The sequence below is a fragment of the Lytechinus variegatus genome, chromosome 2, assembly GCF_018143015.1.
Source record: "Lytechinus variegatus isolate NC3 chromosome 2, Lvar_3.0, whole genome shotgun sequence".
NCBI lineage: Eukaryota > Metazoa > Echinodermata > Echinoidea > Temnopleuroida > Toxopneustidae > Lytechinus > Lytechinus variegatus.
This window is the reverse complement of record NC_054741.1, coordinates 14464662-14480155: the sequence shown is the minus strand read 5'-3', so window position 1 is coordinate 14480155 and position 15494 is coordinate 14464662. Positions and strand designations below refer to the sequence as shown.

General features: G+C 36.0%; 1 protein-coding gene across 1 annotated transcript in view; it reads left to right on the top strand.

The window, feature by feature from the left end:
- LOC121407398 (formin-like protein 6) overlaps positions 1–15494 on the top strand; it is an 84460-nt gene that overhangs the window by 49443 nt on the left and 19523 nt on the right. The window contains exon 11 of the mRNA XM_041598452.1: positions 7917–8666. Coding sequence (XP_041454386.1) covers positions 7917–8666 — 750 coding nt within the window. The remainder of the gene's footprint in view (positions 1–7916; positions 8667–15494) is intronic.

The window sequence follows — 15494 nt, the reverse complement described above, 5'->3', positions numbered from 1 at the left end:
TTACTTTTTGGTTGTGAATTGGCACAGCAGATTGATGCAATCTTGTGATGGACAAGACAATGTAAATAAGAAAAATGAAAAAAAAGTGAGATACAATGGGGGGTGTAGGGATGAGGTCCCTCTTGCCAAGATCTATTTTTCCAGGTCTGCTCAAAGGAAACGACAGCGCCCTCGTTTACTGACAGCAATCGTGCAGCTAGGGATCCTGTTAAACTCTACCACCCCACCTAAAACATAATGGCAGGATTGTTGCATTCAGTAGCACCTAAATCCAACTTTCCAAAGAATAGCCTGAGAGGTGTTGAACCTTTTCATCTCGCTGAAAAAATGAGAAACACATAGGGGCAGGTTTATAGCTCCATTGCACGCCACTCTATTTTCAACAGAAGATCCAGTGACGTGTTGGGATGGAATTATAATGAGATGTTGTGCACTTAATAAATCATTTGAAATAATTCATTGTTATTATTATTATGATCATTTCGCCCTAAAAAACATACAAGAAATGGAGGCATTCTTTAATTGCTCAATTCTACACCCCCCCCCTCTTTAATCTTCAATAGATGAGTCAGCCAGGGACCTTTTTGCAAGCTTATCAATCACCCTACCATGTTATAAGAGAATGGGTTGATGAGAATGCTTTGCCTCTGTATATGCACCCCTCCCCATCCATCCAAAGAACTGGAGCAGGGGATGAGGTTTAACCAAATTTAATGAGATGTACAATGGTTTTGTGGTCTAGTGGTAAAGGTTTTTGGATTTTAAAAACCATATACTTAGTACTGTAACATTATACAATGCATTGCCACTAAATTGAATTCATCACTATATTATCATCATCATCACCATCATTGTCATTGTCATCATCACCATCATCATCATCACTATCATCATTTTCACTGTCACCAACATTATCATCATCATCATGAGCATCATCAGCACCACCACCATCACCATAATCATCGTCGTCATCACCATCATTGTCATCATCAGGAGAAGGAAATCCTTCACCGTTAAACATAAACCATTACCTTAAACGCCTTTCCCCTTTGGGACCCTTCCTACCCCTTCCCCTTCCATCTCACCTGCCCCTCCCATAATAACAAGGAAAGGATTATGATTCATTTCTACAAATGACTCAAGTGAACCGCAGAAGATAAGAATCACCAGAGCAACCATGTGACCTTTTAGACTAGCTCCTATGCTTTCTCCAAAAAGTTGCCCTGGGGGTGTTTCACAAAGATCTAAGTCTGATTTTAAAACCACAAGTAAATTCCCTTTTGCATAAGGTATATAACACATCACTGCATTGGTCATATTACTCTTATGGGATGTGCACTACTGTGTGTTAATCAATGAGAAGCAGTACTTAAAGTCACACTTAAATCTTTGTGAAACTTCCCCCTGCTCTTAGAACGGCATGAATCAAAATTTATGCCCAGGTCGTTGTTCATATAGAAGAGAAATATCTTAAGAGGGATTTGGTCTAGGTATGACTTGTTTATTGTAATCTTTCATGATGACTGTTTCTAGTAGCATCGATTTAATGACAAGTGGGGGGGCAGGAACTGATCAAGCCTGTTTCTGTGAGCATGAAAATCTATACAAAAGAATACGGCAAATAAATGCTTGTTGATTTTAGGGCGGTAATTGACAAGCATGCGTCATACATGAATATCTTGTTAAAAGCAGCATTGAAACCTTAAAAAACTTTTGTATCACATTATTTGGACCAGTAAAAATATACAAAATCTATATAAAATGTTTAGAAAATAGAGGGGAAATATTCATCCTTAAAATTGAAGGACATTCCCCTCCCCCCCCAAAAAAAAGGAGGGAGACATGCACCCCCATTTTCCTCCAATGCCACCGATTACTGTTTCATAGAATTGTCATACAGAGCTTCGAATTAAATTGATGATGTAAGAAGGTCTAATCCTTTTTACATCATCGATTGCAGGGACCCTTTTGATGTTATTGATGAATATTACATCATTTTATGTACTTTATTCAGGTTCAGAGAGGATTAGTCAACACTCAGTATACCCATCAGCATATTTGCCGCATGCCCCACTCATTGGACGGGATGCCCCTTTAAGAATAAAAACATTCACCGAAGAAGTATCATTTTGCATAAGAGGTCAAAAAAGTGAATTCCTCATCCCATCCCCTTCACTACCCATATTTTCTTTTCTTCTTTTATTCTGCCACTTTCTATTTTCTATCTCCATCTAAACTTAAAAACTAAACTACATGGTTAAGAACATCACCAGACAGTATTTGTAGAGGACCTCACCCTTGAAGTGTGGCCATAAAGCTTTTGAATTAATTGTAAATCCCGCTATTGATTCTGATTGGTTGATCATATGGCTACTGACTCGCAAATTTGATTAGACATGGCAAGTTTTTTTCATTGAAGGGGAGGCCTTTCCTGTTCAACGGGTTCACCATTCACCACCAAAGAAGCCAATTGATACTTGGCGAAACATTGCAACAGTGAGTTGCTTTCCTAGCTTTTTATTATAATCTTCATATAAAAAAAAACTGTTTCTGAAAGGCTTGTCTTTGTTTTTATCCAAATATTAAGTAATTATATTCAAATAGTGAACAAAATTTTGCAAGTTCTAAAATTGTCAGTGATTTAAAAAACCGGCACAAACCTCAGCTGGTTTGCAAAACACGATTTAGTGATAATAATGTTCAAAGTTTGTGTGCTTTTCCGACACTGATAACTTTGCACCTTGAATTAAACAAGAGCAATTATGCATTCTGCCCTGTTATAATATGCAAAATTTTCTTTCCAGTTCGAATTTATTCTTTAATATTCTTCAATATTTGAAATGAAGTACAAGTATGCATTTCAGAAGCTGCTTATTTTTACGAAAAACAGGAGGTATATGTCTCATCATAAAAATCATGCGCATTGTTATTTAGTGGCACAAACCACTGTTTGAGCCAGTTTGTAAATAATTTAGTGCGTACATGCCACATCAGGTTGGTTCGGTCAGGTTATTGACCTCTGTGGACCATTATCCCAGAGACTTTATATTACACAAAGAATAGTTTGAGCCACTTTGTAAATTCAAAGGAGGAATATAATAATAATAATAATAATAGCGGTATTTATAAAGCGCCTTTTGCCTGAGGATACAAAGCACTGCTATTATTACCCCGGCTTTAGCTCGAGCTGCCATCACCGGCGCTCAGTGCATGCAAGGAATTAATCCTGCCGGGTACCCATTCACCTCACCTGGGTCGAGTGCAGCACATTGCAGATAAATTTCTTGCTGAAGGAAAACACGCCATGGTTAGGATTCGAACACATCACCCTCTGTTTGAAAGGCGAGAGTCAGAACCACTAGACCACGACGCACCCACAATATGTGTCGTTACGAATAAATATGCTCTTATTTTTTTAATAATACAAATTTTTATCTTAAATTTGTCATTCTATAGAGTTAATGACAGACTTTCAGAATATGCAAAAAACTCTATTTTGAAAATTTGACCAAAAAGGTTTGTGCCGGTTTGTAAAATCACTGCCAAAATGAAAGATCTTATGCTTTTAATCAATATTGATGATAACCATTGTTATCCTCAAAGTGCAAAGTTATCAGCATCAGAAGAGCATCCAGAATTTTAATGTGATTATCTCAAATTCATGTTTGGGATCATCAGAGATTTAAGCCAGTTCTAAAATCAATAAAGAATTATAAACAGCTTTATAAAACAACCTATTGATGTTTACTTTTAGGATTGCCCCAAGTGGCCCATTTTATTTCCATACATTCTCTCTTACCAAAAATGTGATGCCAAATGACACTGTTTATAAAATTTAAAAATAGGCCCCCATCCATTTAAGAAAAGGGTAATTACTCTTTTATGGGTTCAAATACTTAAAATCAAAGATATGGTGTAGCGATGAATAAATTGTGTCAAGACAAGGATTTCAATATATACAATATTGTTAGACTCTGACAATCATGCATCTGTTATGCCTTTTAATACAATTTCCCGAATTCCCTTTTTTTCTTGTAAACCTCAATTTTGTATTATATCTCGCCATGGCAACTTTAAATTGGGGAACTGAATCACCCAAACCGCTGTGTGCGTCACAGAGAGCTGTGTGACAAATGACTTGGGTTGATAATTGATTGTTATCTCTTATAGCATTGACCTATATTGGTTAATGTTGAAGAATGTGTGCCTCTTGGCCTAATTTTAATTGAACATTACTTACAAATAATCATTGTTTGTGATATATAATGTTTCATAATTTATTATTCTGTAATTCTATACTGCCTCAACTCTATGTATCCCTTTGTATGTGACTAATGTCTTCTTTCTCTGGTCGTAGGTATTTAAAGTTTTTAGAATATCTTTTTTTTTATTATGTTTATTTTTTTTACTGTTCTTTCCATCCTTAGCAAAGCATTTGTTGTTCTCTCCCTGTTCTTTTCCTCTTTTTCATTCTCTCATTCTATCCCTTTTTCTCTCTCTGCCTTTCTCTCAATTCATGTACCCCTCTTCTGCCCGACATTTTACACTTTCTTTCCTTTCTTTCACTTCTGTTGGTTTCAATCCCTCATTTTCTCCTTTGCTTTCATTTCTTTTCTTTTCAATTATTCTTTTTCTTTTTCTTTTCTCCTCTCTCCATTCATCACTCCTTTATGTGTGCACCTCTCTATTTTCTATCCATTGTTCCTCTTTTTCAGCTATATCCCTCTTTTTACTTTCATGCCCTATCCTTACCTCTTTTTCCTCTCTTCCCAGTTTCTATCTAAAAATTGATGAAGTGTCAATTTACTGTGTTTTTATAAACATGAAACATCAAATTTTTGTTCATCTACTCTATTTATAACTCTCCTCTTTCTTTCTTTATCTTTCCATTCATTTATCCATCCATCCAATGAATGTCATCATTACATTATAATCCCTCTTGATACACACATTGAGTAGACAATACTCTGGACCTCTTTAAATCACCCCCTCTTTATTGATATGTCAGGAATCTTTGGCAAGCACTTTATGAAAATTTCTATTTTAAGACACTCTCTCTCAGCTCCTACAAATTGAATAACATATTCTCAGCACACAAATTTGTTCCTAAAAAACACTTAAAAAATCACATTGAATAACCCGAAACAATCAGTGTGCAGGAACTTGAATAAGTTCTAATTTGTGTTGTATATTATTTCTCTTACATATTCCTGAAAGTGGTCATTCACATTTTACATACATACATGTACTTCCCGTTTTAGAACAATTTTTTCATTATCTATCCTTTGCATAAAGAAATGTTTGAACATGGAGGCGGTAGGTCTTATTAAGATAGCAACAATACACACTCCTAATGGGCTAAGGGAGTATATTATCATTCATTTTGAATTTCACATCTCTTCAATTCTTGAACACTTACACATATTTGAAGGGGTGGAAGAGTTTTCATTTTGTTTTTGCCTGAAACCAGTCTAGACCTACAGTTAAGCTCATTAAGAAAGACAGCTTGTAGAACCTGATTCTTTTGTAAGATTAAGTTGAGTTACTTTTTTTAGTTCACCTGAGAAATATGAATGTGATGATTGAACCTTAATCACCACAGGAGACTTTGCTGTTATTTGTGAATTATAGTTCAGTTTGGGATATTCTGAGGGTAAATAACCAACGGCACCGTCTGGGATCGGTTCCACTTAGCGATCGTTGTGTAGTGCCAATTGACTAAAATAGACACTCTAATCAGGTTTGATGGGCCAGTGTTAGCACGTATGCAGCCAGCCTGCTCGCAGAGACTCAAGGGAGAGAAGGGGGATGAATCATCAAGGCAGTTCTATTGGGCTTGAGTTGGTTTGTATTCTAGAGAACCTGCCTGCCTGTTCCTCATACTAGCCAAAACAGCTGTCAGACCTACCCTGTACACAGCCACCATATAATACTCCTGCTTGGACCTTAGATTCGGGTGTCGCTAAGAAACGGACCTTCCCCCCTCTTTCACTCGGCCTTTCCTGTCCTGGTTTTTTATCACGGAAGGTCTCTGCTTGCAATTTGCTACTGATTATCTCAACTTCATCAGCTGGACACACTATTTCTCCCGTTGATTTATGGATGACTGTTTTTAAAAAGTACTCCGACTGGAAGAGTTCCCGTTTGTCTGTTCACAGCGACTTTTGCAGAGGATCACTGTTTTGCCAACTTTTCTAATGAGTGAAGGACTACCTCCTGTCAGTCTATGTTGAGCATGATTTTGATGTGTCCTTAACAACCCTTCTGCTTCACCTTCTCTGTCATCATCTTGTGGAAATGGACAAAGCTCTTTGATTGACTGCAGTTGTCATGTAATGAGTTGATCAAACCCAGTTTTCAAATCTGGCAGTTGTATATTGGAGGAATAATAAAAATGACTTCCTGACAATGCCAGATATTGAGCCAAAGTGGAATTTAAAGGAATATTAATGCTAGGGTTATTTCCCTTTTCCATTTGTTGAATGGAAATTTTTGCTTAGAAATACCCTTATTGTGACAGAGAGGAATCAACTTTTTGTGTCTTTGTGACCTAAATTATATGTCAAACCCTTGCATGCAGTGGAGTAATATCGGCCAACAGCTTTCGTATCTGTGTTGATTTTCTCATCGCCACTATGGACATTAGCTTGGAATAATTCATGTGTATCTACACGCATCTCCAGATTGGAATACTATGACGACTTCAGGCTAATCTTGCCTCCTTTTTAATTATATCTTCTCACCAAAGAGAATGCATGGTAAATTAACCATAACCGGTTTAGGATTGAGTGACAAATAAAGGGTATTGGCCCTGAACTTGAAAGAAGAGAGCGCTTTTGACAGGAGACTTTATGTATGCAGCGGTGGCAACCATCGGGCTTTGCAGCCCGCCACCAAAACATGTTCACTATCCACAGCCCTTCAGAGGTAATGTGCCATGTATACAGAACCAGAAGGTGGTTTGATTGTGCAAAGAAATATAAGTTACCCCTCCTTCAGCTTATAAATGATGCCTTCTTATACACATATTGGATATACATGTACCTAGTAATGTTCAAAACTATGCTTCCAGAGGCCTTTGGTAGCGAACACGATTCCATAGTTTTTAGCATAACACAAATTGGTACAAGGTAGTTTTTCCTTGATAAGACCTTGAGAGATTCAAAACATTAATCAAACTTGCAGACCAACTTGGGTTTTCCGGTGTCTTTGTCTTTAATCTATATTCCTTCAACAATCGTTGTTGGTATATTACGTAATTCGTAGTTATATGCCTGGAATTTGATTTATTGGTCATTCCCCACATTTCTAAAACTGATTTACAATCAAGCAAATCAAGCAAGTATCCATCATCTGTTAGTATATTCCTCCTATGAAACCATGGCATTTATTCTCATTTAATAATAAACCTTCTTCACAGCTTTTGTTTTTTCTGTAGTATTGTGGTTGGAGACTAAATGTCTCTCAAACTAATTTACTACTTATCTAATTAGCACCTTTCTCTTTTGCAAAGTATAGGCTTCCCATTCCCTAACAAACTGCAGGAAATAATTTATCTTCACATTGTTGCCTCAGAATGTTTCCTTTAGTGAAATTATGAGACCCTGTATTGTTTTTGAGGCCACAGATTTATGATATATTTTGGTCTTCAATGTTGCCATGAGTAGTTGACAGTTCATTTCTACAATGGATCCCTCTGAAGCACTTTGTCATTTTGTAAGATATACAGAGTTTTGCTCTGGTAACCGTTTGTGTTATGAAGAAATTGATCCATGATTGTGAATAAGGATTTATATGAACATATATCTATGATTGGAATGTAAAGCATGTTGTCCCAACAGTGCATGGTGCATGCTGACGTAGTTCCTCCCCTCTCTCATTAATACCATTACCTTTCTGCCCCATTGTTTGTCTAGAGCGGACCTTTGCCATCCGGGAAAAGATGCCAACTCGTGCACCACCCCCACCCCCTCCCAACACCAACACCACCACTACTACCACAACTCCAACAACACTGTCACCCCATCTGCCTCCTCCACACTTCATCCCGACAGGATCCTGCAATGACAGACTGGAGTTTGAGAAGCTCTTCAGCTCCGCCTCTGTGTCTCCGGTCCTGCGGAGACGGATGTGGCAGGCCGCAGCCACCACTGGCAACTTCACCTTCAAATCACCACCTCCCCTGCCCGTCCGTGGAGCCAGTGAGAACAAGCCAAAGGAAACAGTGCCTAAACAGGAGACAGCCAAAGGACACTTATCAACATCTGAAGAAAACCAAGTGCCACCTCCTCTCCCTCCCAGACAGTCGGTGTTCGACCCTGCAGAAGTGGAACTGCGGAACAAATTCAATGCAGCAAAGTCTAGCAGTACAGCCAACAAGAAATATGGTGCAAGCACAAACTCACAGTTGCCAAAGAAACACAAAAGCCCCTCTCAGTCTTTCTGGAGGACCTTCAAGTCATCAAAGTCAACTGCTGCAATTAGTAAAGTCTTCCCATCATCAGCGTCTTCTTCCAGTAAGTGCAAGGATCCGCCTCCACTACCACCGAGACAAGCGTCAGTCACTCCTTGTCCTAGGGCACCTCCCAGTGAAGAAGACCTCAAGGAAGAAGCAGCAGAAGATAAGGAGGAAGAGGAGGTATCAGTTACAAGCAGGACAATTACAGGTAAGGACGAAGTGCATGTCCAGTTCTAAGAAGCATCATGGTGAAGCATGTCTAGCTGTCGAGAGCATCCTCAAGGTTTTCCTTCAAGTTTGCAGGAGCATGAGATGGAACGAACTAATTGCCTGCAAGGAAGATATGATCTCGCAATCAGAGTCGCATGGGGACAAAAATAGATGTATGTATTTCAACATTCCATAATTTTACCAATTATAAGTCAAAGATATGTTAAAAAGCTGGTAAAACTTGCTTATTGGAAGTGTGTTCAGGCATGGTATGAAATATTTTAAATACCATAGACTTAAACATTGGTGAGAATACCACTATTACCCACACAAGACAAACCATTTTGCAAATTCTGTATTAATACTGTATGTTGCAGTACAATCCCACAAAATTAATATTAAAAAAAAATCTGCAACATGCATGCATCAAGTATTTCATCAATTATCAAACTAAATCTTATAGGAAAATTATCAGAAAACTTTTATATATATATATATATCACGATATGGAGTCAGTCAAATTTCATTGAAAATTATCAAAGTCTTTAAATAATGTCTCATAAATTGGTATTATATCATGCATGACAATAGTGGTAATAAGGAATATCTGCCATCTGTAACAGAAATGGCACTTGAATGGTAGAGAAACAATGAGTTTAATTTCAAATATTGACAAACTTTGTGTATTGTGCTTGTCAGTATATTTTTGTCTGCCTGTTTTCATCCTTGAGTGTTTATACCTACATGTATCAGAGGTTTGAAGCATCGGTACTACGCAAGAAATATCCCTGTCAACTTGACGTCACTCTAAATTACTTCAATTGCATTCAAGGGTACATGACATTGAAGGCCAAAAGATTTTATGTTAGGACCCATTTAGAAAACCATTTTTTTCAGGGAAAATCAGTATGTTGCATTTCATTCTCAGATTTTTAGTATACTTCTCTGTGTAAGAAGCAAGTATAATCATTAGTCATTTGAAAAATAGAAATTGGCAGTAAGACCAAGATTTTTTTTTTCAATAAAAATTTGCAAGGCAGCACGTCACGTGTAGGTCAACACTCAAATACTCCAATGTTATCATACATGACAATAGTTACATTACTGTCTTGTATAAACTTAATAGAAGACTTCTTCATCAGCTCAAACACTAAAAAACTATATTTCATTTGTATAAGATTACCACTGCAAGCAATCTGTTAGGTGGTTATAGAAATATGATATGAAAATATCATAAATAGATAGATGGTGTGTATTGTGAAGGTTCCATTTAAGGTGAATCTAATACCCATTCATATACATGTAAGGTCCGTGCCATGTGATCACATATAGCAATGGTTACATTGTAAAAACTGTATTCAATTCTCAGTCTTCGATCATCAAACTCTTCAGATCAATTTAAGAAACTTCTAGAAACATACCTCTTTTCCGATTAATTTCTTTTGCATGTATTTGTATTGTAATTATTATGTACTTTTGTTTGAAATCGTTTGTAAACGCTGTGATATAGTTAACTATGGAGAGCGTACTAAATCCTAGTTATTAATGTATGATAAGCATAGGCATACACAGATTTTGAAACTGTTATTTGAGCTAGGAGTTATTTTGGGGGTTCTCTTTCCTTTATATTTTATTCTCTGAACCTTAGTTCTCCCTTGAATAATCACTATTTATTTCATATTTGAAGATGAGCATTTGTTTCTACAATGTATGCTATAGCAAGATAATCACAAAATGTATCTTTTAACAAGTTTGACTTTTTTTTCTTTCTTTCATCAATTATCTCTATTCAAATAGACCAAACCTCTCTGTCTATTTATGTGAATTTCTGTAATACACATGCACATTTCAAAGTGTTCCTCTAAAACCACTTTTAGTTCTGTTAAAGCTTTGTTTAATAGTGTATGGAAAAATTTGGGGGAAATGTCTAAGCAGTGTAAATTTAATTCATGCAAAGGCACACTTAGAACTATTTTTATCACTCTCAATTTGTGATTTTTGGAATGGAACCAGAATAACGTTACTCAAACGTGACTTGCCTTTTCCTATTTGTTGATATCAGTAAATTTCTGTTTATCCAAACATTTATCTTTTGAGTATTTTGAGAATTGATTTTATTTGAAATGAGAATGATAAAATAGAGAAAGATCTTATCAAAAATTGAATGGGATTATTTTAGTTTCAGACAGTGAGATATCAATATCTCATCTTTCAATTCACAAAGACCACAATTTTTCTTATTTAAAAAAAAAGAGTGAATTGAAAAGAAAGTTTTGTATTCAACCAGTCATGTTTGAAACCTCTTAATTGTATTTAGAATTCAAGGATAATCAAATGAAATTCATCTTATATCCTATTGTGTTTCATTTATTACATTGTTGCAATCTCAAAATCAAAATTGTACAAAATTCAATTTCAGTGAAGATGAACACATTAGTTTTCATAATATTATTATCCCTAACCTGAAATACAATATGTGATTAATGTTGGGAAAATATAGAGCCTTCATGTATAGCTATTTGCATTACTAAGCCTGAAAGCTAGTAATGATATTTAATTACCATATAAAATGATTTCATAGGCAAGTTGGGATGTTGGCAGATAACAATCAAATGGGCTTAGACACAATATATAATACCTATTTTGTAGTTTGATTTTGATTATTATTTCAATAGAAAAAATGTGTCTCTAGACTGAAATCACATAGGATACACCTTGGATTAGGCTTGTATGTCTCAAAAAGAATATATTTTTTATTTTATATTTGATTATTGGCTTCTGCATTCATGTGATATATTATTTACATGATTTGAAAAGAAGAAAATTAGGATAACATTTTTTTTACATGAATCAAAGATTGAGTAAATTTCCTTAACATTCACACCAATGCATGTGGGAGAAGTATAGCGTCACCATAAACAGATCGCTTGCAAAAAAGACAACCAATATTCTTTGCACTATGATTTTCCCTTGTAATGATGCACTGAATATACTTCTTATTAGAACTAAAATCAAAGAATGAAGTAACTTACTGTTTTCTTCAATTTCTGAAATGATTTCAAACTTCCCAGGTCTCTCACATGTTTATTACTCAAGAATTAAGATGGTAAACTTTGCGTCCTTGATGTCATTTTAGTGAAGTCTTAAATTGTCTTCTTACTATTAACAACAGGATATGTTCACTGATTGTGACATGACACCGCTATGTTTGTCAGATCTTAAACGATACAAAAGCAGACAATTTATTGATTTGAATATGAATGTAGGCTGCTAACTGATTTGAACTTTATACAGATCCTCCAATTTGTGCTACCTTGTAGGAGGTATCAGATACATGTTTTAATTACAAAGAAGTTTGTTTATTATTCTGAAGACCAAGGTTTTCATATCAAAAGCATCTATAAAGAAATAATATTGAGAAACTGAAATAGCCTTTTTGTTACATGATAAAATTAAATTTTCATGGCACATATATTGATAACCCTCCTGTATAATACTAACAAACAAACAAACAATTTTGTAATATATGTGTAGACTTCTTTAAACATATCAAGATTATTTTTGCAAAAGTAATTTTTATTGAATGACTTAAAAAACTACGATCTGACTAACAAAATATGAAGAGATAAAATGCCTCTTTCCAAAGCAATAATGCATAATTACATTGACTGAATCTCTGTGAATATATCAGAAATATTAGTTGTCCATTATTTCATGTCCCACAGTGATAAAAATACACATCATGTGACTGCAGTTAGGAGCTATATGGATCACATGGGGATGAATGGGGGGAGTCTTGTCCTCATATACCAGAATCTTAAGGACGATCTTGGTTGATGAACGTATTTTGGTCTTGTGACCAAAAGGGTTCCTGTAGGGTCAAAGGAAACACATGGGGGAGCGAGATGACACCTGCAATAGGGGTGTAACTGATCCCCCTTCACCCACGCATGACAGATTGGAAGGGGGAGGGGGGTAGGGGTGGGGGTTTGGGGTTAGCTTGACAATATCTCACATAAGGCACAGTCATTTGAACTTGTATGGAGTTATAGAATAGTAAATAAATTTGTGCAAGACAATTGATACGCTCGTACCAGAATCTTAAGGACGATCTTGGTTGATGAACGTATTTTGGTCTTGTGACCAAAAGGGTCCTGTAGGGTCAAAGGAAACACATGGGGGAGCGAGATGACACCTGCAAAAGGGGTGTAACTGATCCCCCTTCACCCACGCATGACAGATTGGAGGGAGGGGGAGGGGATGGGGGTACAGGGTTTGGGGTTAGCTGAACAATATTTCCTATAAGGCACAGACGCTTGAACTTGTAAGGAGTTATAGAATGGTCACTAAGTTTGGGTAAGACAATTGATTTAATTTCAATTGATTGGCTATTGATTGGCTATTAGTCATTATATATATTTTAAAAAGATTTATTTTCAAAAAGATTTTAACTCAAAATTAAGGTTCTCATGCAGCAATTCACTGTGTTTTTAACTTAAATGTAAATGTAGAATTTTACATAAGTTTGTACAAGACTATCGATCGACCTCAAGTTTATTTTTGACAGAGATTTTAACTCCAAGCACACTTCGGAAATTGTTACGCATATTGGTGCAGGCATGATATTCTTTTGTGTATATTGGTGACATATTTTCCCATGACCCTGTTTGCTCCGATGCCTCAATACATGATCACTATAGGTTTTCCTTCATTTTATATTCCTTAATTTTTCAACTTCCTTTCAGATCATGTTCTATTTTAACCACACTCTCCCCTGCCTTTCTAAATCATTTTTTCTATGTATTTCTCTTCCTCCCTTTCTTGATGTCTCTCTTTCTTTCTTTTCTTTTGATAGATTTTCTTCCCTTCTTGTCTATGAACTCCTATATCTATCCAGTATAATATGCACTACACATTTCTCCACACATCTCTTACCCCATCTATTTCATATATTTCTTTCTATCTTGTTCATTTTTCCTTTTTCTCTCTCTCTGCCGACATCTCTGCCAATCATTCATCGTTGGCATGCTCCAAACTTTTCTCCTTTTCCCCTTCTTGTTGTCTCTCAATTCATACCCATATAGTCACCATATCCTGTTGTAATAGGGAGATCACTATTCAATCTAATTTCCGGTATCTCCAATTCACCCTCCAAATCCTGCGCTGTAAATTTCACCTAACGATCGTCACAATCGTACCATCTTATAGAGTGTCTCCGAGTCTTTGCATCCCGGGCCTTTAAAGCCTGTGCCATCCTCCCCACAATGTTTAAGACAGGAAGTTTGAGGAAGGTTGACAAGATGTTGGCGCTTTCGGAAGATGAAGTAGGTCAGAAGACGAGTGCTGTTGTCACCACCCACCAGGGGGGTTAATCACTACAGGGTGTGCCAAAAAAAATCAAATTAATGAATTAAATCAAATCAAAATTTATATCATTATTTTTCAAATTCCTTCCCTGGGCTGGGGGGGAGGTTCTTGTTTCACCACGGGGTATCACAAAATAAATCAAATTTATTTGTGTAACACAAATGCAGCATAAATACAGAGAATATAAGATACACTCATGAATAGTTACATCACATACATATCTGATAGGCCTGTGAGAGAGAGTCATTGAGGCATAAGGCACCCAAGGTGCTTGGGTTTGATCAAGCCCCATATTTTGATTTGTATCTTGCAAGAGGAGGTATTATGGCATTCACGTCTTGGAGTAGGATCAATATTTCATTTTTTGACACACCTTATCCATGCTGCCATCTTTACTGTAGTCCCACTCAGTCTGATAATGATAGAATTTGATTTGACCCAGGAAGTTACACTCAACATTTGGGGCTAAAAATACAGATTTGCTAGATGAATCATTGTATCAGATTTCTCCTTTTAACATTGAAAACTTGCCATATTTCACATTCATGGGAGCGAGAAGGTAGAGATAACATGTAATGATGTCTCTACTCATAGATGTTATGATTTATTCTTAACATTTATGTTCATTATGAGGTAGATCATAATTAAAAGGGGAGATCCTGTTTAGTTGATAACCAAGAAACAAGGTAATGTCATGATTGGATTTGAAAAAAAATGAAAACAGAGAATGGTAGAAAAAAAATCATACTGCCCTGATTGGGATTTCAATCGGGACCCCTGCCTGCAAGAGCTGTGCAATTTAAGCTTATCACGAATGATAATTTGCTTATATGTGCATTTATATAAATATGTAACAAAAAAGTGTTTATACACTCATGAGATTTAAGTTTGCATTCTGTTATAACGAAATCCGCAAATAATTCTATTCTATGGAAAGCAAGCATCACCATAAATAATCTGTGATGAGCTGTAAGCACCATGGTATTCATTGCTTTCCATAATTGAGGTTGAGTTGAATTTGTTCCACAAAGAGGGTGTTCTTGAAATCATAGTTTCTAACTTATTCAGATATTAATGCTCCACGTCAGACATCTATGCTTTATGTAGATTGAATATTGGCTTCATTACATACACTGAATGTGCATATAGGGTTTACAAAATAGCTTCAATAAAACTAATGTATAATCTTATGCATCAATGATTCTAAAGATTCTTTAGATAAACAACCCTAAATTAAGCAGAATATTCATAAAACAGCTTGAAACATGATTTTATGAGCACTTACTCTGTGATATTTATTCACAATTTTTCATGAAAAATAATTTGGAATGGATATGCAGATTTGTGGTTTTAGTAGTGGCAGTAGTGATGGTGATGGTGGTAGTAGTAGCAGAGATGCCAACCAGTACGATTTTATCGTATTTAGTACGATAAAAGAAGTAAAATACGACAGTACGAT